General features: G+C 41.5%; 4 protein-coding genes across 6 annotated transcripts; 2 read left to right on the forward strand and 2 right to left on the reverse strand.

Annotated features, from left to right (window-relative positions):
* The first annotated feature begins 144 nt into the window (after positions 1-144).
* Positions 145-4670, forward strand: LOC122622020. The gene is made up of 10 exons (XM_043800122.1): positions 145-304; positions 382-508; positions 580-723; positions 785-957; positions 1027-1233; positions 1295-1676; positions 1732-1942; positions 2010-2447; positions 2546-3087; positions 4537-4670. The coding sequence occupies exons 1-9, from the start codon at positions 269-271 to the stop codon at positions 3012-3014; spliced, it is 2187 nt and encodes a 728-aa protein (XP_043656057.1). The 5' UTR covers positions 145-268; the 3' UTR covers positions 3015-3087; positions 4537-4670.
* LOC122622021 (RNA-binding protein squid) lies at positions 4382-14274 on the reverse strand. Of its 2 annotated transcripts, XM_043800123.1 has the most exons (8): positions 13948-14274; positions 11362-11402; positions 11023-11297; positions 10702-10945; positions 10492-10620; positions 5231-5338; positions 4671-4832; positions 4382-4612 (listed from the first exon to the last, which is right to left on the reverse strand). In XM_043800123.1, exons 1-7 carry the CDS (start codon positions 14112-14114, stop codon positions 4759-4761), a joined length of 1038 nt encoding a protein of 345 aa, XP_043656058.1. In that variant the 5' UTR covers positions 14115-14274; the 3' UTR covers positions 4382-4612; positions 4671-4758. The 2 variants fall into 2 exon arrangements, with proteins under 2 accessions (XP_043656058.1, XP_043656059.1); XM_043800124.1 differs by lacking the exon at positions 5231-5338 and having other exon boundaries at positions 13948-14272.
* Positions 14275-15040: 766 nt separating this feature from the next.
* LOC122619619 (ras GTPase-activating protein-binding protein 1) lies at positions 15041-22088 on the forward strand. Of its 2 annotated transcripts, XM_043796659.1 has the most exons (5): positions 15041-15243; positions 15418-15584; positions 16973-18546; positions 18874-19124; positions 19262-22088. In XM_043796659.1, the coding sequence occupies exons 3-5, from the start codon at positions 17136-17138 to the stop codon at positions 19652-19654; spliced, it is 2055 nt and encodes a 684-aa protein (XP_043652594.1). In that variant the 5' UTR covers positions 15041-15243; positions 15418-15584; positions 16973-17135; the 3' UTR covers positions 19655-22088. The 2 variants fall into 2 exon arrangements, with proteins under 2 accessions (XP_043652594.1, XP_043652595.1); XM_043796660.1 differs by lacking the exon at positions 15418-15584.
* Positions 22089-22582: 494 nt separating this feature from the next.
* LOC122619620 (ribonucleoprotein RB97D) lies at positions 22583-24492 on the reverse strand. Its single transcript, XM_043796661.1, has 5 exons — positions 24346-24492; positions 24028-24284; positions 23642-23925; positions 22794-23498; positions 22583-22718 (listed from the first exon to the last, which is right to left on the reverse strand). The coding sequence occupies exons 1-5, from the start codon at positions 24385-24387 to the stop codon at positions 22711-22713; spliced, it is 1296 nt and encodes a 431-aa protein (XP_043652596.1). The 5' UTR covers positions 24388-24492; the 3' UTR covers positions 22583-22710.
* Between the last annotated feature and the right edge of the window lie 1532 nt (positions 24493-26024).

The raw sequence follows: 26024 nt of genomic DNA on the forward strand, positions 1-26024 counted from the left end.
CCAACGAAGGAAGTGATTAGTGTAGCGCTGCTCGACGGCTTCCTTGCGTGAGTCGCGGCATCCTGGGAGCCACGGGAACAAAGCAAACACGGCGCAGCGGAGAAATCCAATTTGTAATGGGTAGCTGGCCAAGTTACCTTTGATTTCATTGTTTTACCGGGTTAGCTAACACACACAGACGCCCTTACACATTTTAAGGACTTTTGTAAACATTTTTCCCATATTGTGCGGCAAATAGAAAAATCTGAAAAAATTCTATCCAACCAAGATGCATTCGACCAAGATTAAAGAGGGCGATGACAGGGTAAGTTGGCCATTCTATTGGCAGTCATATGTGTTGGCCATTAAACGTGGTCAACTAATTTGAATGCCGCTATTTAGGAGGAGATGGAGCTAAACCAAATCTGGCGAGGATGTCGTAAAATCCAGGGCGCCATTTTTCGTTATAACTTCGACATCTGCGCCGACTTAAAGCAGCACGATCCCTGCTGCAGTGGCTTCGTGTCCGGTGAGCACATCCTCCGGATGTATTTCCCTTTTTTATTACGCCCCTTTTACGACCTAACCCATCTTCTCCAGAGCCCATTTTCACGGCCGTACTCGGCAAGTATCGCAAGGTGGCCGGCATGTCTGAGTCGGAACTCCGGGATGTCACTGACTACTTCCAAATTCGAGATGGACGCGTGGCGTATCGTCAGTTTTGCAAAGTGGTCTGCAGCGAAAGTAAGTTGCATTTTAGTCAATCGTATCTGTGCTCTAACTATTTAACAATTTAATATTAAAGCACTCCATAAGACTGCGAAAAGTGATCTAGCTACGGGACTGGAGTGGAACGATCCCTGGCATGTGAATGTTGTTCCCCAGCCGGAGGATCGTCGTCGTCTCTGCCTGATTCTGCTCAAGATTGCCCAACTATGTAATATTCCGCTCATGCCCTATTTTCAGGATTACGAGCTGGTAATTGATATGCCATTGTTTTATGTCTTATACCGATCTAAATGAATTAACTATCAAATTCACTTGCAGATAGCCCAAAATGTTGGAGTCGTTACCGTAGCGCACTTTTCGCGTGTGCTGCACTTCATGAAGATACCGCTGTCGGAGTCAGATTTTCTGCTGCTTCTTAGACGGTATATGAAGGACGGATATCTGGTCAACTATGTGGCTTTTCTCAAGCACATCGATAATATTATAGCATACCTGGGCGAGCATCATCTGCTGGACAACTCCCATGTAAGTGTCACCTTCAATGCTGAAGAATTCGCGCACATAATGAAATGTGTACCATATTTAGGACATAATCAAGGACTTCCCGGGACGTTTGGTCGATCTAGAACTTTCCCAACTGCCAGCTATAGATGGCTGCAAAGCAGTGCATCCAATATTTCCCGATGCTTGCAGTACACCTAAAAAGAATCGAAACCAGTGCGACATTCTGTTCTGCATTCAGAACTACATCTACAAGAACCAAGTGCGCACCTCCGAGTTCCTAGAGAGCTACGACTCCCTAAACGTAGGCAGCATCACCAAGAATCAATTTGAGCGTGGTCTATCCAACATGGGAGTGGGCAAATATCTGACCCAAAGGGAAATGTCCATTCTGCTGGAACGCTACACTGATCCAGTGGATACCAATCGAGTGCGTTGGCGCAATTTCGCTGATGAGATCGATACAGGTGGAGAGTTATGAACCCTATTAGCACTATACATTCTAAACATCTATCATTCTAGTATTTACCATTAAGAACCTGGAGAAGATGCCACAGTGCGTCGTTGAATCGCCACTTCGTCACATCCAGGAGTTGCCCAGACCAGGAGCCGTGCCCTGGGAGACTGTGCCGGCGAATATCCGTGATCTGTGTGAGGATGCCATGGGCAAGATTAGGATACGCATCCGCAATCGCCGCCTTTATCTGCATCCTTTCTTCCGAAGCTACGATAAGTAAGTCTACCGACACTATCTTAAATGAAGATACAGAAAATCGAACTATTTCCCATTCGCTTTCCAGACTAAACAGTGGACATGTGCGCTGCAACATTACCAAGCAGATCTTCCGCACCAATGGCATTCTCTTGTCCGACCCGGAGCAGGACTCTGTGCTAAGTCGCTATGGAAACGAGCTGGGCTTCTGCTACACCAAGTTTTTGGACGACGTCGATCCGGCGGAGTATGCCATGCCAGCGATGGTCACCAAGCAGGAACTGGTGGAGTGTCCGCCGTTTGCGAGGGACAATTTGGAGCCCGAGGATATCAGCGAGGAGGTCATTGTGCGCATCCTTACGAACGCCAAGCGACAGGCTGTGGTCAAGAGTGTGGCCGTCATCGAGTTCATGAAGGATTACGATCGCCATCGCGAAGGCGAGATCCTTGAATCGGACTTTAAGCGAGCGCTGGACAACTCAAGTGTCATCATCAAGGAAGAGGAGGCCAACATCTTGTGCAATATGTAAGTTTTAATTTAATACATTTTAATATTGGGAATCCTATTTCCTATATGCAGTCCATATATCCTAATCTCTTAATCAATTTCTTTTACATGACCAGCTTCCGTTCACCAAATCGCGTGTCCTGTGTTCGCTATCGCGATTTCTGCAAGGCCCTCGACGAGATCTTTATCCAACTGGACACGAACTTGGGTGACCAGGTGGTCACCGCCGTGCCACTGCTGCACCTGCCCAATCTGGACTGCGTCGACTGCTTCCTGAGCTTCGACGAGCGAACCATCTGCTCGCAGGCCCTGATGAAGCTCGCCCGTAAACCGGACGAGATCTCCAATCTGAGCCAGGTGTTCAAGGACTTCGATCGCGAACAGTGCGGCTCGATCACACAGAATCAGTTCTTGCGTGGCATTACGGTGCGCGACATGCATGTAATGCTGAGCAGCCGAGAGTTCCAAGCCATCTGCAAGTGCTTCGGCGTAAAGAAGGGCATGTGCATGGAGTTCAATTACCGGGAATTCCTGAAAATCCTGGACGTGCTCTTTAGCACTGGCCAGATGAAGCGCAACTATTAGGAGCGCGACTAAACTAACCCTCTCCAAATTCAAAGTGTACCCCATTTGTAACGAAATTTTTGAATGTCACCAGGCAAGTAAAAACATTTTGTGGACTTTTAATTTAGATTTTCTTTAATGTAATGTTCGCTTTAAAACTGCCTGATCTCCTATCGTTCAATTAAGTTAGGTTGTAATTTCGCTTGAGAATGTTTTATTTTCTTAAGTGGGAAAGTCCACGCTTTCACACGCATTGTTTTCAATGTATTGATTTCCTTGAAATGCTACCTAAACTGCCCGTCCAGCACACATCGGCATTTATAATCTGCCATCCATTCAGCTTGACGGTCGGACGATTTCATAAAGATTTTCATATAGCTAGAGTAGTGTATACATAGATAGATTTGATTTAACAATTCGCATTCTTGCAGTGGTCTATACAATTGTGGGGGTGTACGTAGAGAGATAATGTTCTCGCAGTGTGGCTTTAGATTTTTATTAAAATATAAATCTCTTCCCTTTCAGAAGTGTACATAAATATAGATGTATTATGTATTATGTATGTATAAATGTAGTCTATGAGCGTAATACACATATCCGAAAACGAAAACGAAAACAAAAACTAATCCCGTTTCCGCTTTCTGTTCTGTATTAGTTAGTATTATGTAATATGGTGGTTTTGTTTGTTGTAGGTTGTTTCTGCTTTGTTGTCTTGTCTTGTCGTATATTTTATATATTGTATATAGTTTTTCAATCGAACGGGAAGAAGGCAACCCGATGTGCCAGCCAGTCAACGCTTGCTTCTTTTGTTTCTTGGTTCTATAATTATTATTACATATTACAGTTAATTCATAATTAAAGTTAAACAAATACTTATACTCTATTGTATTGTGTAATGTATGAAACATTTTAGCTGTATTTTGTTTTGTTTTGTAAGTATATTTGTTTGATTTCTTGTTTTCTTTCCTATCTCTCCGACTTCCTGTGCTACTGACGCGTTAAACAATTACCTCGCATAATGTATGGGACTACATTAGAAAAACAAATTAGTTTCGACACACAGGCAACGTGAGCATTGCACAGCATTAAGTTTGGCAAATGTTGTTTGCCACGTTCCCTGCAATGTTGTCTTGTGGTTTTAGACGGGTTGAAGGGTTGTTTGGTGGGCGGTTGGTTGGTTGGTTGGTTGGTTGGTTGTTTGGTTGCTTGGTTGGTTTGTCGGCTTAATGAGCGTGTGGCTATGAAAAATTAGCCACTTGCTGAAAAATTACATGTGTCTCTATGCCTAGCTATGTGTGTATCTATTTGTGTTTGGTTTTTGTAGTGTTTTTTTTTCTTGTTGTGGCTTGCTTTGTATGGTATAAATGATGCTTTTTAACTCCCGATGCTGCTGCTGCGTATGACGCTCTCGTTTTTATTGCTGTTGTTGGAATGGTGTTACACATCAAGTGTGTAAAGGTGTGTTAAGGTAGCTGATGTTGATATTATTGCTCCCAGCCAGCCAGTCTATTCATTTTCTTTTTTCCTCATTTCTTTCATACAGATATATACAACGGCGTATATATGCGGTTACCCAGACGGTGTTGTTGTAGAGATGTGTGTTGCTTCTTGTAGTAATGCTGCAATGAAATTAACTTTAATTAACTGGCACCAAAGCGTGAATGGCCTTCAACTCACCATAACAAACTAAACTAGGTAAAATTCAAATAGTTTGCAGTTATCTGGAGAATGCGAGATACCCAATGCCCACGCCCCCTGCCCCTTTTTAGTAGGGCTGATGCCGCTGCTGGCGTCCACCGCCTCCGCGCTGCTTGCCACCGTTAAAACCGCCACCGCCGCCTGTTTTGGAAACGTTTGGAAAGTGTTCAAGGCATTAGTCGGTTAAATCGAATCGAATATCGGATTATATCAGGCAAAAAGAAAGACATGCTCAACATCTGCGGGAAGGGTAGGAGGGGGTTCATCTATAGATTTCATTAACTACGCAAAACGACTTCGGTTTCTTTTTGGAAATTTTGACCAATTCTAGTGGGGGGGCACAGCATAGCAAAATAAAGTAAAACATAAGTCATGAAAAGCCAATGGAGGAAGGATAACCAAAAACGATGAAACTGCTGTACAAACATAAAAAAAATTATTTCAAATGGACTACACTATGTAGTATTATAGGAGGGATGAGGGCCCAACAATTCGTTGGTTACAGATAGTTTTCGCTAGGCGCTTCTTAGTGTTAATACCTTTGGGGCCGCCGCCGCCGCGGGGTCCACCGCGACCACCGCCCATATTGCCACCACCGCCTCCGCCGTAGCCGTTACCCTCAAAGCCGCCGCCGTAACCGTATCCGTCTTTTGGTTGCAATGGCATTTCGTGGTGCAATAAATCACACACAAAGGTGTCGTTGTTTGCGCAGATTAGGTCGTACAGAAAATTGATGAAAACACAAACAAAGCTTATCTTATAAAATGGTGTAAAACGACACGAACAAAATTAAGATGGGTCTAAGTGGGTACTGCCAACTACTTTAGTCTATATTATTGCTAAGTCACGTGACCGAAGTAGTCACGACTTGATCCTAATTCCAATTTGAATTGAATTTGTACATTTACTAAATAAATTTAAAATGTTGAAGTAGCCACTTTTGGCACATCTGAATAAATATTTTTGGTTACAACATTCTATGAAAAATTACACTTTTTAGTGACTAGTTGGCAGGACTTTCGGTGGAGTGGAACCTATTACTTGGATCGGGGGATTGTATTCTTTTACTTTTACGCTTGGTCAAAATTTGTACTACTCAGTTTTGGACGACGCCGACGAGCCGAGGGGAGACAATTCAAATGGCACATACCAAGCGAGCTGGAAAGGAATCACCTGCTCCGGATCCGGAGGAGAGTGTGGTTGGTTGGTGTGGTTTGGTGAGATCAGGGGTGGGTTGTGGGCGGAAACTGAAATACACACAAAATTGTTGTCTGGTTTTTGTTTTTTTTTCGTTTTTCTTTTATTTGCTCATTTCTTGTTTGTGGATTTTGATTATAAGAATGATGGTTAAAATGTTGCTCTAACATTTGGTTGTTGATTGTTGTAGCTGTTGGTTGCTGGTACACAATAAAAATTTAAAAAACAATGTTCGCTCGCTTTCCTCTTGCAAATGGCGAGGAAACTGGCGCAAGGCGGCGCTCACACATACATGCGTTTCGATTGGATTGGTTGTTATTTCGCTTGGTTATATATAATTATATAATATAACTCTGGTTGTTGTCTCAGATTTTGGTTAGTTGTCGACCGGACGCGACTCGACTTATTAACATGTTTCACAATGTATTGCAATGGATTTCTCAATTCAATTCATTCGATTTCTCATTTCTTTACAGCACTCGTTATGCATTTATGTTTTTTAATTTTTACCTCATTTTCCACACAACAATTTCAGCATTTCAATTTCAAATTAATTAAATGTTTGTTTGAATTTATTCGGTAAATAATTTTGTAAGGTTTGCCAAAAAAATTTGTGAATTCATTTGCTGCTCTTGTGTGTGTGTATTTTGAATGTCTCACCTCAGCAAAAAGTAATAAAATTATCATTTTTTCGTGAATTTTCTTTTATAACATTCCCTTTGAAGGATCTTCGGGAATTGCAAGGGTCTGGGGGAAGGGGAGGGATGAGGATGCGGAGTCTGTCGCGAATATATTATATTTTTGCGTGTCATAGAAAACGTTTTGCGAAAAACAAAAACAAATGCAAATAGTCAACAAATTTTACTTTATACTTGAGTTAATATAATGATTATAATAATTACTCTTCGTGTTCATTGTTGTTGTTGTCGTAGCTGTTGTTAAAAACAAGAAAACTGGATTTGTAGCTTAAGAATTGTCTTAGAATCGGCTTGACAATATATTAATTAATTCATTCATTACTTTAGTGGTTCCATTATATCATTTCATCTTTCTTCTTTTTTTTTTAAGAGTTTTTTTTTAGAGTTTTTCAATGCATTTTACTAAGAACAAATATTAATTACGCTAAGTTACTTGTAAATATATACGTTTTAAATGTAATAGAAAAAGGAAGATTTAAGTAAAAAATGAAAAACGTTACAGTTAAGTGAAAAGTTAACACTGTTGGTGCGGTTTTGCTTGGCGGATCGTTCGATTGCTCGATCTCTGGTCGCTTGGTTGCCTGATTGCTTGAGTGATTGCTTGGTTTGGATGTCGGTGGATAGTAGATGGATATAGTGGCTCTACTGGTGTGGTTCTCACCAAAGACCCTCGGTCACCGGTGGTATCGGTTACCGGGTCGGCCGGGCAATCGGTTAACCGCTTGCGAGAAGCTTGGACAAGACAAAGGCGCGCAGCTTGCGATCGTTTTTGGATATTCGCTTTTGGGTGGTTGGTGGCTGTGTTTTGAGTTGAACTCTCATTGGGGTTTTTCTTTACTTATGTTTTGGGTTCGTTTAGTTTGCTTTTTTTCGTTTTTGTGAGGCGAAACATCGGAAAATTCGGTATTACAATCATATAATCGTATATAAATATGTTCAAAAATCATAATTACGAAAGTAATATTACATAATTAACGGGTACAAATGCGGGGAGTGGGAACCGAAACACCCGTTCTACTAACTTGGCTTTTATTCATCATATCTAACTCGGTGTTAAGGCTACAGCTCCCCGCACTTTTCTGTGGTCTGATTGTTAGTTTTAGAATTTCAAGTTGTAGAGTAACGGAATAGGAAATTATAAAGACTAAGAATATATTGTTATTGGGGTTTTAATATAAAGAGGGGGCACAAAATTATTGCTATATAATTGTATGGTAAGTATATGTAAAGGTATACAAAAATTTTGTTTATATCAAAAAAATTTGTTTACACATTTAAACATCATAATAATCGGTATAATAATTAATAAAAATATAGCATAAAATGTATAAAAACTTTTCTTGCTTGGATAACTTTAATATAAATGTCAATTAATTTTTTTTTCTTATCTTGCTTAGATTTTTTTGTTTAGTTTTCTTTGTATACAGACAACTTGCTAAAAACATTGAGAAACATGCAATTTCTTTGTAAAATAATTTACTCAAAGTTCATGAATAAAGATGTATGTAAATGTACAAATGTATATATAATTGGTATACAGTCAAATTGTCGACGCACAATGACAACATTTGATAGGATCATTAGCAAAAGTTCATTTCAGGATCTGCTCAATTTCAAATTCAAAGATATACGAATTATACGAGGTATTTATATATACATTTGCGAATAGCAATGCTTGTGTATGTGTGATTTGTTAGTGTTGCTCGACTTAACATTTAAAAACCATTAGAAAAAATTATATATGTATATATGCTTGAATTAAAATTACTAAAATTGACGAAGTGTGTTTTTATTATTCGTTTTTGTTGGAAAAGTTGCATTTTGTACTGCTACAATTAAGATGTTGTTGATGTTGCTATTGCAGTTGTTATTACTTGTCGTTGTTCAGTAAGTTAGTTAGTTGTTTGTAGTTCTTTATCCTTTATCCTGAAATCAACGTATGAGCATGCAGAATGCCGCAATGCGCTCGCGGTGCAACTAAAACAAGCCTCAAAATGGATTGTTTCGACATTACGTTACGTTTTGGTCAAGAAAGTGCAGCGGAAATGCAAGTAAAGCAAATAAAAGAACGATCTAACGAGTGAGGCCGGGGGTGCTGCAGTGGTTCCACCGGAATGATAATATCCCGGATCCGCTGCGCTGACTTTTTGGACCCCGGCCTTCAGATCTGAAGAGCTTTTGGTTGTTGTGCTCTTTTCGTATTGTAGTTGTTTTTTACAAGGATTTGCCTTAAAATAATACTATCAAAAATAGTACCATAGTTAAATGTTACGTTTTATGTATAAATATATAACATTTGTATATATTTGATATAAATATATATGGTAGGTATATTGACGTATGGTGCATACGAAAACATATGCATTGCAAAGAACGTGAATATTATCCCGTTGCCGGAATAATAATATGTATCTAAAAATATATTTATATGCTATATATAAGGTATATATATTTAAATAGACATTGAATCAAAGCTTTGATTACGCATTTCGTGTGTTTTGTTTTGTTTTTTTTTGTTTGTTGTCGTTTCTGTTCTGGTTGGTTGTTGTTTAGTGTTTTGTTTAACAAAACAAAAAAGGAAACCTATTTAAATAACTATTTTATGGGAGTGCTGGGGAAAAAGTGGGTGTGGGTGTGGCTGTGTTTGTTTGGGGTGGTGTGGGTGTTTGTGTGTTTCAACAGATTTTGGTTTCAGTTGGTTCAAACAATAACAGTTTAGTTAACAATTAAAAAAGGCACAAGTTGCAATTGCGCAAAAGGCCAAAAACACTGGCATTTCACACAGTTTCACATAATTGGCACATGCTCCTCTTGTGTTTCATGTTTCTTTGTTTGTTGTTATAATCTGGGGTTGCTGTTCTTCTGGTTGTTTGTTTGCTGCCCTTGCGTTTGAGGTATTTGTCATCTTTGGAAAGTCTGTTGAAGGCAACCAGGTTGTTGTTCTTGTGGTTGTTGTTGTTTGTTGTTGGTCCGGTCTGGTGGTCGCATATAAATGGCAGGATAGTAGCATTATATATGCCTCGACTTGAACGTCACGTCTACTTTTCTCATCGCTCCTTCTCACTCTTTTAACAACACATCTTTTTTTACACACGCTTCGTCAGTTTTATGTTTAAATGCTACTCAACTAATAATTGGTAATTAAATGTTTTGTTTAAATGAATTCTCGTTTAAAAGGTACGCTTTAAAATTTTAAACATCAAATATATGCCTTTAAAATTATACGTAGGTTTATATATAATAAGATAGATATAAATGTGTATATAAAAATTGCGATTTTGCTTGTTATATTAAGTGATGAAAATTGTCTGTCAAAATACACATTTTTTTCAATATAAAATGAACGATTAAAATTTATATGTTAGCATTAAAGAAATGTTTCTTGTTTTCTCTTTCAAATCTACAATTTTTAAAAGTTTTCTTGTTTTTAGCGACGTTGCTTTCGTAGTTGTTGTTCTTGTTCTTTCTTGTTGTTGTTTTTGATGTTGTTGTTCTTTGACATCATATACCAACATGATTTATATGCAAATATGCATAAATATAATGCATGCGGTATATAAGCATATATAAATATATATGTTACTATATATCGAAATGCACCTAAACTTTTTTGTTTTTGTTTTTCTCTCAGTTTTGTTTGAATGGGAAACACAACAACGTGGAAATTTGGATCAGATCAGGTCTATGGCAAAAATTAGAAGGATTATATGTTCTGCGGTTGTTGTTGTTTGCTTTGTTTGGTTGATTATTTCTTTCTGATTTTTTGCTGGCCAGCTATATGTGGCTGAGCTCTACTTAGAACTGTTGATAGTTGTTGCTATTGTTCTTGTTTTGATGGTAATTACTCGACGTGTTGTTATTGTAATAATTGCTTTGAGCACTACTTTGTTGTTTGTTGTATTTACCATAACCGTAGTCATATCCATTATAGTAGCCGCCGGCATAGTAGTCGCCATAACCACCGGCACCATATCCGCCGTAGCCGCCGCCATAGCCGCCGTAGGATCCCTGTCCGTCCCACTGGTTGTTGTAGCCTAAAGGATGGAATAATACCAAGTTTAGAGACGATTTCCATTTGAAGCGAAAAGCACTGTTTCGTCAGCAGCTGTACTAACCACCACGTCCTCCGTAGCCACCGCGTCCGCCGCGCATACCACCGCGTGGGCCTCCACGCATACCGCCCATCATCTGGTTCTCTGGCTTGGGCGTTGCACGCTTAACATCGACCTCCTTGCCGGCGATCTTCTGCTTGGGCGTCTTCAGCAGATCCGTCACCACCTGCTCCGAATCGAAGGTGATGAAGCAGAATCCCTTACGCTGCGACTTTTGCTTGTCGAATGGCATCTCAACCTCGACGATCTTTAAACAAGAAGAATTTAGGTAAGTCATGACACATACTACACATGCCAATAGTAGGCTGCTTGAGGGATACTTACGTTGCCAAACTGTCCAAAGTAGGTCTTAATCTCCTCATCGCTGATCTCTGTGGTGAGGCCACCGACAAAGATCTTGCCGTGCCTGGCCTTGGCCTTCTTGGGATCGACCTTCTTGCTGTTGATTATGTGCTCATCGACGGCGCTGACCTTGTCAATGGCCTCGGTGTTTGTGAACACGATGAAGGCGAATCCTCGGGAGCGACCGGTCTGGGGATCTGTCTTGACATTGATGCTCTCGATCTCGCCATACTTGCCGAAGTGATCGCGCAGTTCCTCTTGAAAAATAGGAAACAATTTGTTAGCATCAGTTCATATACTTAGTTTTAGTTTTATACTTACTCTCAGTCGTTTCCCAGCTCAGACCACCGACAAACAGTTTTCTGTGAAAGTTTAAAGATTAATTGGTTAGCTTGAAGTTATCTTAAAACATTTTAAGGTCATTTCAGGGAATATTTGGCGGGAAAAAGGTATATATCTGGGGAAATCAGGCACGAAAATAGGTTGTGTTTGATGCGCGAGGCAAATACTTTCTTGATTTACTTTAAATTTTTCATCTCTTACTGATTTTCGTATTGGCTGCAAAAGAATTGATGACAGAGCAAGAATACAAAACGAATAAAAAAAACTCACCAAATTTGAAGTGAAAAATTGCTTTAGTTACTGTATTGCAATCAAAGAATGGATCGGATAGTGTCAAAATACTTGCAAACTCGGAATGAGCGAAAGAGTTCGAGGAGCGAGCGAGCGATCGATCGAGAGACACAAAACGAGCGAAAGATATAGATATAGTATATATAAGATATGCAAGAGTGAATTATCAAGATTTTGTTTTGGGTATACTTAAGAGTCTTTGTTTGTACAAATAACAATTAACAATTAGTCTTTATTCAATAGGATGAGAAAAATAATGCAAAGGTTTTTATGCTGGATTGTGGTTAGTTTTACTTGCTTTATTTGGCTGTTTATTTTATTTTCTATTTTTTTTATAAAAAAGAATGTCGAAAAAATATTCATAGACACTTATAGTTTACTGTGATGTACGTTACTCTCATAGATTTCTGGACTTTTTGGAAAGATATCTCAGCGTTCTCGGCGGATTCCCGGCAAATTTGGAACAGTCTCGTCACACGGCGGCGGAATTTCGATTGCAATTTAGTGATTGTGCGTCATTTTTCTGGCAATTCGTTACGTTACATTCGTTCTTTGTGTTTCTTTCTTCTGGCGATATATATAATGTATAGTTTTCTGAGCTTCATAAAAACAAACGAAAAAACTGCGAGTCTCTTTTTCACTCGGTCTCTCTCTGTCTCCCATTACTTGGTACTTTTTTGTCTTTCTTTTTTGAGGTAATTTACAAGTTATACGTTAAGAGATACAATATAATATATATTCGTATACAGTTTACATATGGATCCAATTTTAAATCGAGATAATTTGTTGATAATTTTGTGTGTCGATAGTTCTATATATTGGCAGACTGACTGATTGATTGTTTTAGTTTTGGATAGATAAATACCATCAGCTTCAGTATCGGCGGAGCGGAGACTTTTGGAGACTGGAGTGTGGAGAGGGTTGCATATCCTCCAAGTATAAGTCCGCCGAATCCGAATCCGTATCCGTTTGCCGGGGGCAGGAATACGAATCCAAATCCAAGTCCGAATCCATATCCGTATCCGACTTGAGCATAGCTTTAAACCCTGACCCGGGGCATTTCACTTCTCTCAAAACCTGCCGGAGAGGAACAAGGTTAGTTCGCTCACAAGACAACAGGATAAGCTATGATTTTGGATTTAATTTCTCCAGTCCGTCCATTTACGGGGGGTTCTCTCTGCATTTTCTTCGTCAGCGCTGGTTTCGTATTATCGTTTAAATGTACAGCATCGTGTGACTTAAGATTAAACTTAGATATAAAATGATCATAAAAGATGGGCAAATGAAGTGTACACTAGACCTAAAACCAAAACGAAGGGGAGCAAACAAGGGAGCAATTCTACTTGATCATCATTATCTCTATGCTTTAATCCATCAAAATTATTATGCATTTACAAGATACTTTAATTTTTAGTTCAATTAATATTTTGGCGCCTTGGCAACTCTAAACGACGCCGGCTGTCGCTCTCTGAGAGTAAGAGAACGCAAAAGAGATGGCGAGCGTGAGCTGGAGCGAGCGAACGAAGCCGGCAAGCAAAAGAGAATAAGTGAAAACTGCAAAACACGTACACACATACAGAACAGCAGGCGTTAGGTTGGTATGTATGCCTGTATGCATCCGCCATTTTGGGTACAAAACTGGAAGAGCACTAAATAACAACGAATAGCCGAACCAAAGAGTAATGCCAATTAAAAAGAATACACTGACATATACAAACAAAACTTTTTCCAACGTCTTTTTTTCGCCACATTTTTTGCAAGTGAAAGGCAACCGTATGTTTTTGTGTTCGTATGCGTCACAGTGTGTGTGTGGGGCAACGTGGGTAACAAACATAACCTCACAAGGGGGAGAAAATGTGCTCCAAACTGAAGAAAACTCTAGTTTTCATTGAGTAAACTGTGAGTGTGTGTGCAGGAAAAAACGTTGAAAATTTTCCATGTCTCACGGGACTGTGATGATGCATTTTGCCCCGAAGAATCTATTAATATTACTTGAAGTACAGTCGCACCGACACCTCGCACACACACAAAGACACACCGACGCACGAGAGCAAGCGAGAGAGAACACAAAAGGGGTCAGACTTCCCCCGCAGAACCCCGAAAAATCCCATAAAACGCGGCCAACGACGTTAGCTTCGTATTTACGTAACAGAGTCGGCAATATACATTATATAGAAGCAGAAAATCTATGGGGGGCACATGATCATCGGCTGCCCGTTGCAAAAGAGAAAGAGAGCAAAAAAAAAAAACGTATCCGCCAGATAATGGACATACCTGTCGTCGTCCCGCTGGCCGGATGCGCCCGATTGGTTGTCCGAACTGCCGTTGGTGGAGCCGGCGGCGCCCGCATCACCATTTTCAGATCCAGGACCGTCGGCAGTCACGTCCTTGGTGAAATCCTCGCCGTTCATCTCCGTATCCACTTGCTTGTTCTCGGCCATTTTGTGTGTTTTTGTTTGATTTACTAATTTCGGGGGCTAAGCAGCACGATTTTCGGTTTTTTTTTACGCAGAGCCGGAGATTTTTATACACACTCGCCAAAAAGTCGCACGTACGAATGAAATGACCACCGGAAAATGACAAATGCAAGCGACAGCGTGTGTATATGGGTTCGGCGTTGCCACCTTGGTGTGTTGCCAGTTGAGCCGATTTGGTATTATTTTCGTAACTACTTTTGTTGTATTTGCCTGCTCTACCTGAGGAACGATAGTTTTACATTAAAAATGGATATATTGGGGTTTTTTGGCAATTAACCACCCCAAATTAGCAATTATAAGGGGCTTAACGTGCGCGTGACCTGCATATCTGCAGTATGGCAGCCCTGATTTATGCAATGTACACACACCAATAAAAATGAATATTATGAAATACCGAAAAATGAAAGAAATATATTGGGGCCCAGCTTACACATTAAACTAGTTACTGTATAAGGTAGTTTTATTTTAACTTTATATAGTCATGTAAATAACTTTTTTAAGGATATAAATTAAAGCCATACAATTGTATTACATTACATTACTTTTGTGCTAAACACATACAAAACAATAAAAATAATTTTTCTTAAATTTGATTAGTTTTATTTATATACACTTTTTTTTAAGTTTTAGTCGTGTTCCTTCCGGGCTAAGAATTAATCTTTAAAAAATCTTTGTTTAGACTTAGTGTACCAAAAATAAGCAAAATAAAAATAAATTGTACGCATCTATATATTCAAAAGCAAAACTGCGCGCCCACCTATGTGAATAAAAAGCTCAATAAAAATCTAAATATTTAATCGCAAATACCAGATTCTCCACCCCCAAAAAAAGTGTGTACACACCCTTCGAAAAGCCGCCATCATTCACACACCAACACACGCGAAACCAAGAATAAAACGGTGCAGAGGCAAAAAAGAGGAAAAGAGGAACGAACGTCGGTTCTCTTCTCGATTCAACACACTTGTCCAATTTCATTGCGTTTGCGATTATTTTCTACTCAAAAGCCACAACCTAAGCATCGTAACTTAATTCAACAACTACTGTGATCGTCAAACATCGGAAAAAAACAAAAAAGCACATCAAGAATTGCCAAGTTAGTTATTCTCAAGAAAAAGTACAACAAAAATTGCAACAAAATAGACTAGTGTGTGTGAGAGAGTGCATTGGTGTGCGTGCCTGAGTGTTTTGTGTGCAGCTTGCAATTTTGTATTGCATTTTATACGTTTCGACCATCATTTAGTAAACCCAAAAAAACGCATAATTTCAGCACTCCACAAAAAATCCAACTCTCCCCGCCCTCGCAGGAAGACAACAAAGAAAAGTGCTGCAAAAAGTGCCGATTTTTCGGCTAACTTCAACCCAAAAGCAATACACACTGTGCATTACAAAAAGGAATTAGAAAAAAAAGGAGAATTATCGCAAAAAAAAAAAAAGGTGAGCCGGCGGCGGCCTCGTGTGCGCGGTCTTGAAAAACTAGCATTTTCCATTTTCATTGGGGTGGCGCATACTAGGAAAAATCAGCATAAAAAACTGTTCTATGGGCGTGTATTTTTCTTTGCGCTGGCTCTTTTTCTATTTTTTTTAAACATTTTAGCGGCTTTTTTTTATTATCGCTTGCGCATAACCTTAAAATGTACGAAAAATTTTGTTTTTGTAAATTTTTGTTTAAATGCTGCTCTTTAACTATAGCTTTCTTTGTTCTTCCTACACACGCGGTTCGCAAGCAGAAATAGAGAGGGAAAGAGAGAACGCGAGAGAGTGGCGTTCATAACTGAATAAGTGTGCATATGTGCGTGTGTATGTGTGCCGCAACTCTTTGTGCATTATTTGTTTTATCGGCAAATGTTTATGGCTAAAATGGGGCAAAGGACACCTGCAAACTTTGTTATTTACTTACGACTTTTAAAATTGGTTCAAGTCGTATTGCAAGCCAACAATTTAATTTTTTTGCTAAGCTGAAGTTCATTGAATGCGGCGCCACAACCTTGAGAAACAAACATAACCTCAATTTAATTCATGCTCCCCGCTTGGCGGCTTCTTTTTTTTGTTGCCCAATTGTATGAGGTCATTTACTTGCACACATACACACGTGCTAAGCCCACTCAGCCAGGATCGCGGACATAAAACTTGGGGCACGTGCAGGATTAAATGTCCTGCGACGGCAAGCAAAATGGAATTTCGCCTGACAGCTGCACTACACCAAATTTCCCCTTTTTCGCATGTGCAAATGTGTGGGGGCCACAAAAGTGGGTCAAACTGCAGCGCGCTGTGTCTTTTTTATATGCACTGCGGTAAAATGTGCTCCCTTTTAGGAGGCTCAACTTCCCCTTCCCCTACCCCTCATCATTGTAACCAAGTAAAACTCTAGATCCTTATTGGAGAGAACAGCAGAGGTCAACCTTTTAGTGGTCACAAGTACAAATCTATATGAAAGATATTAGTCGAATTCTGATAGACATTCAGGGTCAATTGTAGCAGTTTTAAGTTTATTTACCGACCATTCTCTTATTAAATCTGCATTTTCGAAATGAAATGTGCACGTGATGAAATTAACTGATAACGCCACGAGTGTTTCATTTTTATGGTCCCTATGCTATGTAATCACTATTTAGAAGATTTTCGTTTATAGGGTGATATAGTCCCTTTTCGAGATTGTAAATATCAAAGTAACCGCTTCCCTAGATTTCAAATGATCAGATTGAGAAATCGACACTGCCGTCTAGGACTTTTGATAACTTTTGTAGTCCAAAAACCAGACAGATCCTCTGTATATTAATACATTAATATTAAAGTGCGTGTATATTTTTTGCACTATTTCGCAGACGATCGAATCCCACACTCTCGAGTTCAAACCGATCGACACCGATTAGCCACCGTGTCGAGAGTTCCAACCAACAGCTAGAAGGGAAGCAGAAATTGGAAGCGGAGATAAAGAATCCGAGTCGAGGAATCCGTAGTTCAGAGAGGAGTAATCAAACGCCAGCTATGGTCATGGATGCGACCCAATCGCAGCAGCCTTCGCCGCAGTCGGTAGGACGCGAGTTTGTCCGCCAGTACTACACGCTGCTGAACAAGGCGCCCAACCACTTGCACCGCTTCTATAACCACAACTCGTCGTACATCCATGGAGAGTCCAAGTTGGTGGTCGGTCAGCGGGAGATCCACAACCGGATCCAGCAGCTGAACTTCAACGATTGCCACGCGAAGATCAGCCAGGTTGACGCCCAGGTAACGCTGGGCAACGGTGTGGTGGTTCAGGTCACCGGGGAGCTATCCAATGATGGCCAGCCGATGCGGCGCTTTACCCAGACGTTTGTTCTGGCCGCCCAGTCGCCGAAGAAGTACTACGTGCACAACGACATCTTCCGCTATCAGGATCTGTACATTGAGGACGAGCAGGATGGCGAGTCGCGATCGGAGAACGATGAGGAGCACGACGTGCAGGTCGTCGGTGGCACTGTTGATCAAGCTGTGCAAGTGGCAGGAGATGTAGTTGCCCAGCAGCCGCAGCAACAGCAGGCTCCTCCGCAGCCGCAGGCTCAGGTCGTGGTTCCCCAGCAGGTGGCTCCTGTAGCGGCGAGTGGTGCTGCCCCACAGCAAATCTTCTACCCATTGCCAGCGGGTGCTGCCGCCGGACGTCCTGTGGCCGTGTTGCCGCCAGCTCCGCAGGCAGCGGCGGTTCCACTGCCCGCGCAGTTCACCGTTCCGGCGCCACAGCCCATTCAGAATGGTGTGGTCTCGCACGAGGAGCTGCAGCAGCAGCAGGTGTTGGTCCCACCCAGCGTGTCTCCTTTGGTACAGCAGCAGCAGCCGACCGGCACGCCTGTGTTGCCCATTGTCCCAGTGCCAGCCGCGGGCTTCCAGCAGTCGCCACTGGTGGCACCACAGCTCATCCAGCAGCAGCCACCAGCACAGTTGCCCCCGCAGCAGCAGCAGCCACCTATCCAGCAGCAGCCTGTGCAACAGCAGCAACAACCGCTGGCGGAGCCCGAGGAAGTGGAGGTGCCACCAAGGCAGCAGAAGCCACCCACGCCCGTTGAGGATTTCAAGACCATTCATGAACAGCAGCAGCAGGAGAAGTACGAGGCCGCCAAGCAGCAGCAGAACGAGCCCAAGACGTACGCGAATCTCTTCAAGTCCACGTCCTCCTCGCCCAGCGGCTTTGTGAACGCTGCCCTGCAGCAGCAGCAGCAACTTCAGCAGCAGCAGCAACAGCAGCAGTCCATCAGCAGCAACACCTATAACTCTTCCTCGACATCCGCGGGTGGCGGAAATGGTAGTCAGGTTAGCTACTCCACCACCGCTTCGTCCTACAACAACAGCAATGGCAACTCGCGACTGGACAACGGTGGCCCGCTGCCGCAGCGAAACAACTCGATCCGCAACAACAAGGGTGGTAAGTTCATCAATCCACCCTTAAAATAAACGGGGTCATTCCCCTCTATTCGGTTTCAATGTTAAAACTCTTAAAGCTGTAGTGCGAAGCCTTGGATCTCATGTGAAAACATTGTTTACTTAGAAATACTTTATTAGTTTTCTTTAGGGTTAGTGACCTTTTATGTTAAAATTAATTTTTCGGTCATAGGTAATGAGTCATTTGTTGTTTTTTTTGTTTTGTCTCAGATTCTTACTTAATGTTGGCTTATATGATAAGCAACATAGTTATTTTTATGTGGCGCTTTTTAGTAACTCTGAGCAACAAATTATTCTTTCTATTTCACAGACTTTGAGCAGCGTCGCTCGAGCAACACGCAGCAGTTTGGTGATAATCAGCAGCTGTTCTTGGGCAATATACCGCACCACGCCAGCGAGGATGATCTGCGCGAAATTTTCTCACGTTTCGGAAATGTCCTGGAGCTGCGCATCTTGTCCAAGGCGGGCAACAAGGTGCCACCAGGCATGCGCAGTCCGCTGAACTATGGATTCATTACCTACGACGATCCTGAGGCGGTGCAAAAGTGCCTGGCCAACTGCGTAAGTTAGGCACAAACTAAATTTAATTATTTATAATGCACTGTAAGGTATAATCCAAGTGCAAACCGAGGGATTATCGCCTTACTTTTTTTTAGTTTATTAAAAGGTGATGTAAGCATATTCTTTCCATTTCATAGCCCCTGTACTTCCCGGAGAACTCTCCCGATGGCCAGAAGTTGAATGTGGAGGAGAAGAAGCCGCGTGTCCGGAACGACATGGTGCCGCGTCAGCCGATCGGTGGCAACAACCTGAACAACAACATGGGCCGTCTTGGCGGCAACAACGGTCCGCAGTCGCGTCCAATGGGCAACAACAATGGCAGCGGTGGTGGCATGATGCGTAACAATGCCGGAGGCAACAATCTGCGCCAGGGAGGCGGCGGAGGAAACGGTGCTCCACGCCTGGGAGGCGGCGGTGGATTTGGACAGCGCCAGGATAACCGCACCAGCGGCGGCAACAACCAGTCCAACGGACCGCTGCGCGGTGCCGGAAATGGACAGACTGGTGGTGGCAACTACGGACGTCGCTAAGGAAATTCCACAGCACGACATTAACAAAAGCATCAACAAATGAGCAGCAGCAGTAGCGACTACAACAACAACAGCAGCAGCAACAACCCAACGTTAAAAAACATCGACTTCTTCCACAATGCAATCAATCAATTACAGTCAAGAACATCTCATGCAATTAAACACACAAAGACACACAATCACGCAAATCACACTAACATAAAGTAGTTGGAGCAACAGAAACCGTCAAATGTCCTTTAAATGTTCCTGAGCGCAACTCGGGGCGTCGAGCTACAAAAAAAAAAGAATGAAAAATATAATGAGAAGATCTTGAGTCTCTTCTTAGTTTAATTGCGTTAGGCTCGCTTTTTCCAGCCAGTTCGTGCCAAAATAAACCGAAATTCTGTGCAAATCTTCGTTGTGAATCCAAAAACATAAAGAATGAAAGCTTCAGCTCGGCAACTGCTACTCTCTATCACCCACCACCCCTCACGGAATCAATTTCACCTTGAAACACGTGTATTATGTTTAAGTCTCAACCATGCACACCACCCACAACACACTCATCGAATACACAAGATCGCACACAAACACACAAACAAACGCAAGATACACTCACTCACCCATTTTAGCATAAATGTAAACTTTAGTTTCAGCTTTTGTTTGGCAAATAACCTTCAACTAAATCTATCTTAAGTACGCAAGATGAGAGAAATTTGTTTCAAAGGAAGGAAAGGAGCAATGCAACACATTTTTGTTTGTTTTTTCATGGAATAACCCCATTACTTAAGCTAAAAAGAAAAGGAAATTAAAAGAAAAACTTACAAACTTAGCTAAAAACCTATAAACCGAAAAAAAAACAAACAAAAAAATGAAAAACCTTTGTAAAATGCAATAAAAAAGAGCAAAAGAAAGACTTGAAAAAATTAATTTAAAAACTAAAAAAAAAAATGGAATGTAAACACGAGAAAAATGTAGGGCGCGGTTAAAAACAAGCAAAAATAAGAACACGATAAAGCACACAAGAACACAAACCTCTTAAAAAACATTGAAAATAAAAGGAAAATCAATTCAGCAGCAAGCCGCAAAAAGGAAAAGCGAGGAAAAACACACATCAACGTCGACGTTTAGCGCCCCAGAAAGTCCGCCGCATTTTAGAGCCTGTAAACCTTTTGCTACTTAAATCTAATTTGCAGACACTGACACATTTAACTAGCTAGTCTATATAAGTATCGTATCTGTTCAGTTCGGATCGGATCGGGTCGAATCGAATCGAATCGGTTCGGTTGATATCGAATGATTGTTGAGATGAGAGCGTGTGAGGGCAAATGCGGTGCCGGCGCCGCAGGCGGGGGCGTGGTCGATGCAATCGATGATGAGGAACGGAAGGACAGACGGACAGTGTTTTCGCTTTTTTTTATTCGTTCTGTGTAATGAGTTCAAGGTCGTAAACCAAACTAAGTCAAGCAACTTAAACGATTTGGTGTTTCCAACGCAGTTGTGAACTAAAATTTAGTACATATTTTTTAAATAAAATCAAGAAAAGCCCAAAAAAAAAGAAGAACACGAAATGGGAAGATGAGAAGCATATAAACGCAAAAAAACCTATTATAATAAAAAGTTGGGGGACGAAACACAAGCTACTAACATTTTTCTCAAGGTAAAACAAGTAAAACATGTAACAACAAATATATACAAAAATATATATATAAACAAAACAAAACTCATATAATTTAATGTTAACTTTTAGACTTACCAGAAATCTAAATATACATAAATATATATATATATATTTATATAACTGCTGCTGCAAAAGAAAAATAAAGCAGCAAAGCGAAGAGGAAAACTGAAAACATTTAAATTCGTGTGAGCAACATTTGAGTTTTGTCGCAGGCGTCCAAATATAATTGCCTAAGTTATTCTTGTTTTGTTAAAGCTAAAGGACTTTTGATTCGTTGGAAACATATCATTTGTTTTTGTTGTTCGACGCCTGCCTTAGAGAATCAATTGCGAAATCAATTACAATCACAATCAATTTCTAATGCAAACACACACACATTACACCACGCATTTCTAGCACTGTGAACAGGGTCTTAAGCAATTTTAGTGCATTTTTTGTAAAACGAAAGTGTTAGTGTTCAAATCTTAGCTCAACGATCAGTGCTGAAAGTGCACCGTGGACACCAACAACATCATAAGAAAAACATAAAAACAGCATCAAACAATACAATACAAATCCGAGGTACTAACTAAATCTATGTAAGAGTAAAATAATAACAAACAATTAGAGTTCATGCTCATTTCTAAGTAAACCGATGAAATCACAATACTGCAGTTTGTAAAGAGTATAGAAACCAGGAGGAAAACACTTAATTATAATTTAATTTATATGTATACAACTACAAAATAACTATAATAAAAACAACCACAAAGATTCAGCGTGTTTACCAGAAAACTTATGATTTGTTTCATTTCCGCTCAAGATTTTTTAAAAACACACTATTGTTTTGGATCGGTTCGTATTTCCTTTTCTGGTAAATACGGTAACTCCTGAAAAGAAACACCAACAACTGAAAGACTAGAAATCTGTAAGGAAAAATATCAAGGCGACTTAATTATCCTGCGACTGAATCCGATTCCCATTGCCTTTGTGTTGAAACAACTGAAAAGCCGAGCATTCAGCATTTAAGTGAAATTGATGCGCACAAAGCTGAGCAATCGAAAGCAATTTGCATAACTTTAATCAAACACAAGCCAGTCTAAGAAATATGTCCACCACTCCCCCCCAAATCCAAATTGCAGGCATAATTCAGTGGTTCGTTTTATAGCGTTTCAGATATAAAACATTTACGCAAAATCAATTCACTCATGCAATACATGCAATACTTTAAATGAAAGCAAAAACATAAACCAACAGAAATAGTATAAATAAAGAACAAGAGTTTACGATTTTAAGTCTCAAAAAATCGCGTGTGCTTTATTATTCATTTATCTTGTAACGGAACCGCTAACAAATTAGTAATGCCAATAAACTTCAGCAGTAAGTTGGGGTTCAACTTCGTTCCATTGCACGCCACTTAGACACCTGCGAGCATTAAACACCAGGAAATATTCGATTATTTTTCCTATTTAAATTTTAATTTTTAAAATAAAAACTTACCGTAGGCTGGTGGGGAAGCCCCGTTGGCGATTTTTGGAATCACGCCGTTGGTGGGCTTTTGAGCGGGCTTGAAGATCTTGTAGTCCTCGGTGGGCCACTTCTTGATCGCTCCCACTCCCACGGCGGCACCGCCAGTCAAACCCAGTCCCAAGCCAACACCCGATGTGCCATCCGCATCGCCACGGGCGCCAAGATCCAGCTTGTCATCCAACGGAGTCGTCTGGACGACCTTGAAGTCGGGCTTGGGACGATCGCTGGTCGATGTCTGGGCATGTTTGTGCCCAGCCTTCGGTGGCCATTCAACCACTTTGCTGGGAGTCCACTCCTGGGCAGCGTAGGTGCCGGGCTTCGGATAGGAGGACCACATATCCGGAGCGTGTCCGGCAAACGGGTTCACCGGCTGTGACTGCGGCGGGGTCATGTACTGTCCGGGTGTTGGCTTGGGTGCCACCGGAGTCACATAGTGGGCCCAGCCGTGAGTGAATGCCGATGGCGGCAGAAAAAACTGGTTCAGGATTGAAGGATCGAAGTTGGCATTTCTGTTGTAGTTGTAGTTGTAGCTATCCAAGGTGGGCGGCTGGGGCGGAATGTAGCCGGCTCGGATCGAACCGGAAACGGGGAACCGCAGACGCTTGCCGGGATCGGGCTTCTGGGTGGACCTCTTCACCTCCACCAAGGTCTGAAGGATCGAGTGCTTGCCCTGGGCTGAAAATCAAGGCAAGCATGTTATGAATTCAACTATTTGATCATAAAGGTATTACTCAAGACTACTCCAGCCATTAAGAATACTTAAATAGTTGAATTTATCCAAAATGACTTTTCAATAAATGAGGAACATATAAACTCACCCAATGCCTTCTCGGCACTTGATGGATCCTCGAACTCCAGAAAGCCAAATCCTCGTTTACGCCCAGTGTCCTTGTCCATTAGCAATTTCACGGTGGCGACTGCGCCAAACTGCGAAAAGTATTCGCGTACGGTTTTCTCATCGTGGAAGTCCTTCAGACCGCCAAGGAAGATCTTGTTCGATTTCACGAACCCGGCTCCAACGCCACAACCTCCAAGAATGGAACCAACGCCGCCACCCCTGTTGAACTCGTGGCGCGGCAGAGCGGGCTTGGTCTCCACAGCTCTGATTAAATATTGATAGATTTGAATTTTTCGATGAATAAAAATTCAATAAAACATAAAATATTTGATTGCAAATAGGGTAACAAAGGATTAAGAAACTCACTTATTGTCAATAGTGTGGGGACGGGCCCTTTGGACAATTTCGATGGATTTGGGATCCACATAGGTGACGAACCCGAAGCCCCTTGAATGGTTGCTCACCGGATCCCGCATGACCACCGCGTCGGCCACGCTACCGAACTGACTGAAGAATTCGCGCAGCGTATCCATAGTCGTCTGAGTGGATAGGCCCCCAATAAAGATCTTGCGCAAGTGCTCGTCGCCATCGTCCTTAATGGCCGTCTTTCTGTCAGCTTTGCACTGCATACGAGGACTTTCGTTGAAATCTATCTATGAACATGTTGGGGGACTATGATCTTACATCTCCGAGGCACGCAGACGTGGCACAGTTATCCGCATCCATTTTTCAAAAGATTAAATTAAATTAAATTAAAACAGTCCGATTCACAGCACAGAACTGAAGCCAATCACAGTTTGAATGACTAGCAAATAAATCAAAACGTCAATCTCCTAGTTATGGACTATCGAAAGAGGTCCATAAATATAGTTGTCACTTCTAGATGATTCAGCATTATTGGGTACAAATAGGGCTTAAAATCGATAGGGTTGTGTTCTCCTCATTGAATCCTTTACATGTAACCCTATAAAATATCGCTCACCTTGCTTATTAAGCATGGCACACATTGTAGATATACTACATATACAAGATTGTGTTCCATATTCATCTTTATCAAAAGAAAACCCCATTGATCTTGTTATACCCGTTACTCTTAGGTAAAAAGGGTATACTAGATTCGTTGCAAAGTATGTAACACGCAGAAGGACGCGTTTCCGACCATATAAAGTTATATACTTTTATTCTTGATCAGGATCAATAGCCAAGTCGAATTGCCCATGTCCGCCTGAACGCCTCGATCTCAGCTAGAGCGTTGAGATTAGGCATGTAGCTTCCAGAGACATAGACGCAGAGCAAGTTTGTTGTCCGAATGTTGCCACGCCCACAAGCCGCACAAAACTGCCATGCCCACACTTTAGAAAAATGGTCTGATATTTATCATTTTTGCATTGGTATTGATTTGCAAAAAAACGCCCATAAGACGCCCAAAACTGGCACGCCCACAATTTAGTGGTGCGGGGTCCTAAGTGCGGGGTGCGTGGCTTTTTGGGGTCCCTGGTTTTTATTAGTCTTGTAAATTTGATTTCGATCGATTTGCGAAAACTCTTTGCCACACCCACTCCAACGCCCACAAACAGCTCAAAACTAACACGCCAAAATTTTGAATTTTTTTCATTTTATTATTTTGTCCGCAATTGCTACCAAAAAATTATATAATTTCTCGTTAGCACTTCCACTACCTGAGTAATGGGTATCTGTTAATCGGGGAACGCGACTATAGCATTCTCTCTTTCTCGGATTGCTTTCGTATTACATTCTATTAAAAAACCAGCAGATTCGACTTCCACAGATTTCCTCTCTTCGTCCATTGGCCAATTTCACACAAAAAGCCATAAATATCCCTCCCGAAAATGAAATACAGCTTTTGTTTTTGGTAGTAAAAGTGGTTCTTTATTGAGAAATTCAGAAACAAATGAGGTGTTAGTAAAATACCGACTTCGTACCGTCACTTACCTCCGCATACCAAACAAGTTAGCCAGAAGGGAGCCACCAACCAAAGTCCAAAGTGAGTCCGGGCCACCGCTGTGCCGACTAAAACCATGAACTTATACCTGGGGGAGATCTCGGTCCCTCCCTTTTTTCGGGAAACGAACCGGTGCGTGGAGCAGCGCAGATTTCGTATCCGCGTATCCGGCCCGGGAGGGAGCATCCGTCCGTAGCCCGGCCAGTCTTGCAAAGAAATAGGCAGTGCATTAGTACGCGGTTTGCCCTGGGGTTAGGTGGGGGTCTCTAATGACGGTAATTAGCCCTGCTCGCTACCCTGCCGATCTGGGATGGATCGGAACCCCGGATTGTGCTGCAGCTGCTGCTCCTTTTTGCTAGGACATTGCTCCTGTGATCATTTCTTTTCGTTTTGGTTCGGG

Source organism: Drosophila teissieri, chromosome 3R (genome assembly GCF_016746235.2).
Source record: "Drosophila teissieri strain GT53w chromosome 3R, Prin_Dtei_1.1, whole genome shotgun sequence".
Lineage (NCBI taxonomy): Eukaryota > Metazoa > Arthropoda > Insecta > Diptera > Drosophilidae > Drosophila > Drosophila teissieri.

What these genes read in the sequence shown, in the direction of transcription:
- LOC122619619 (XM_043796659.1), top strand. Translation starts at nt 17,136, where the DNA reads ATGGTCATGGATGCGACCCAATCGCAGCAGCCTTCGCCGCAGTCGGTA. An exon ending in GATCCGCAACAACAAGGGTG is followed by an intron (nt 18,547 to 18,873) that starts GTAAGTTCATCA and finishes TCTATTTCACAG; the next exon opens with ACTTTGAGCAGCGTCGCTCG. An exon ending in AAAAGTGCCTGGCCAACTGC is followed by an intron (nt 19,125 to 19,261) that starts GTAAGTTAGGCA and finishes TCCATTTCATAG; the next exon opens with CCCCTGTACTTCCCGGAGAA.
- LOC122622020 (XM_043800122.1), top strand. Translation starts at nt 269, where the DNA reads ATGCATTCGACCAAGATTAAAGAGGGCGATGACAGG. An exon ending in TTAAAGAGGGCGATGACAGG is followed by an intron (nt 305 to 381) that starts GTAAGTTGGCCA and finishes GCCGCTATTTAG; the next exon opens with GAGGAGATGGAGCTAAACCA. An exon ending in GCCAACATCTTGTGCAATAT is followed by an intron (nt 2,448 to 2,545) that starts GTAAGTTTTAAT and finishes TTACATGACCAG; the next exon opens with CTTCCGTTCACCAAATCGCG.
- LOC122622021 (XM_043800123.1), bottom strand. Translation starts at nt 14,114, where the DNA reads ATGGCCGAGAACAAGCAAGTGGATACGGAGATGAACGGCGAGGATTTC. An exon ending in ACTTTGGACAGTTTGGCAAC is followed by an intron (nt 10,946 to 11,022) that starts GTAAGTATCCCT and finishes TCTTGTTTAAAG; the next exon opens with ATCGTCGAGGTTGAGATGCC. An exon ending in TGGCTACGGAGGACGTGGTG is followed by an intron (nt 10,621 to 10,701) that starts GTTAGTACAGCT and finishes TCCATCCTTTAG; the next exon opens with GCTACAACAACCAGTGGGAC.
- LOC122619620 (XM_043796661.1), bottom strand. Translation starts at nt 24,387, where the DNA reads ATGGATGCGGATAACTGTGCCACGTCTGCGTGCCTCGGAGAT. An exon ending in CGTCTGCGTGCCTCGGAGAT is followed by an intron (nt 24,285 to 24,345) that starts GTAAGATCATAG and finishes CCTCGTATGCAG; the next exon opens with TGCAAAGCTGACAGAAAGAC. An exon ending in CCCCACACTATTGACAATAA is followed by an intron (nt 23,926 to 24,027) that starts GTGAGTTTCTTA and finishes ATATTTAATCAG; the next exon opens with AGCTGTGGAGACCAAGCCCG.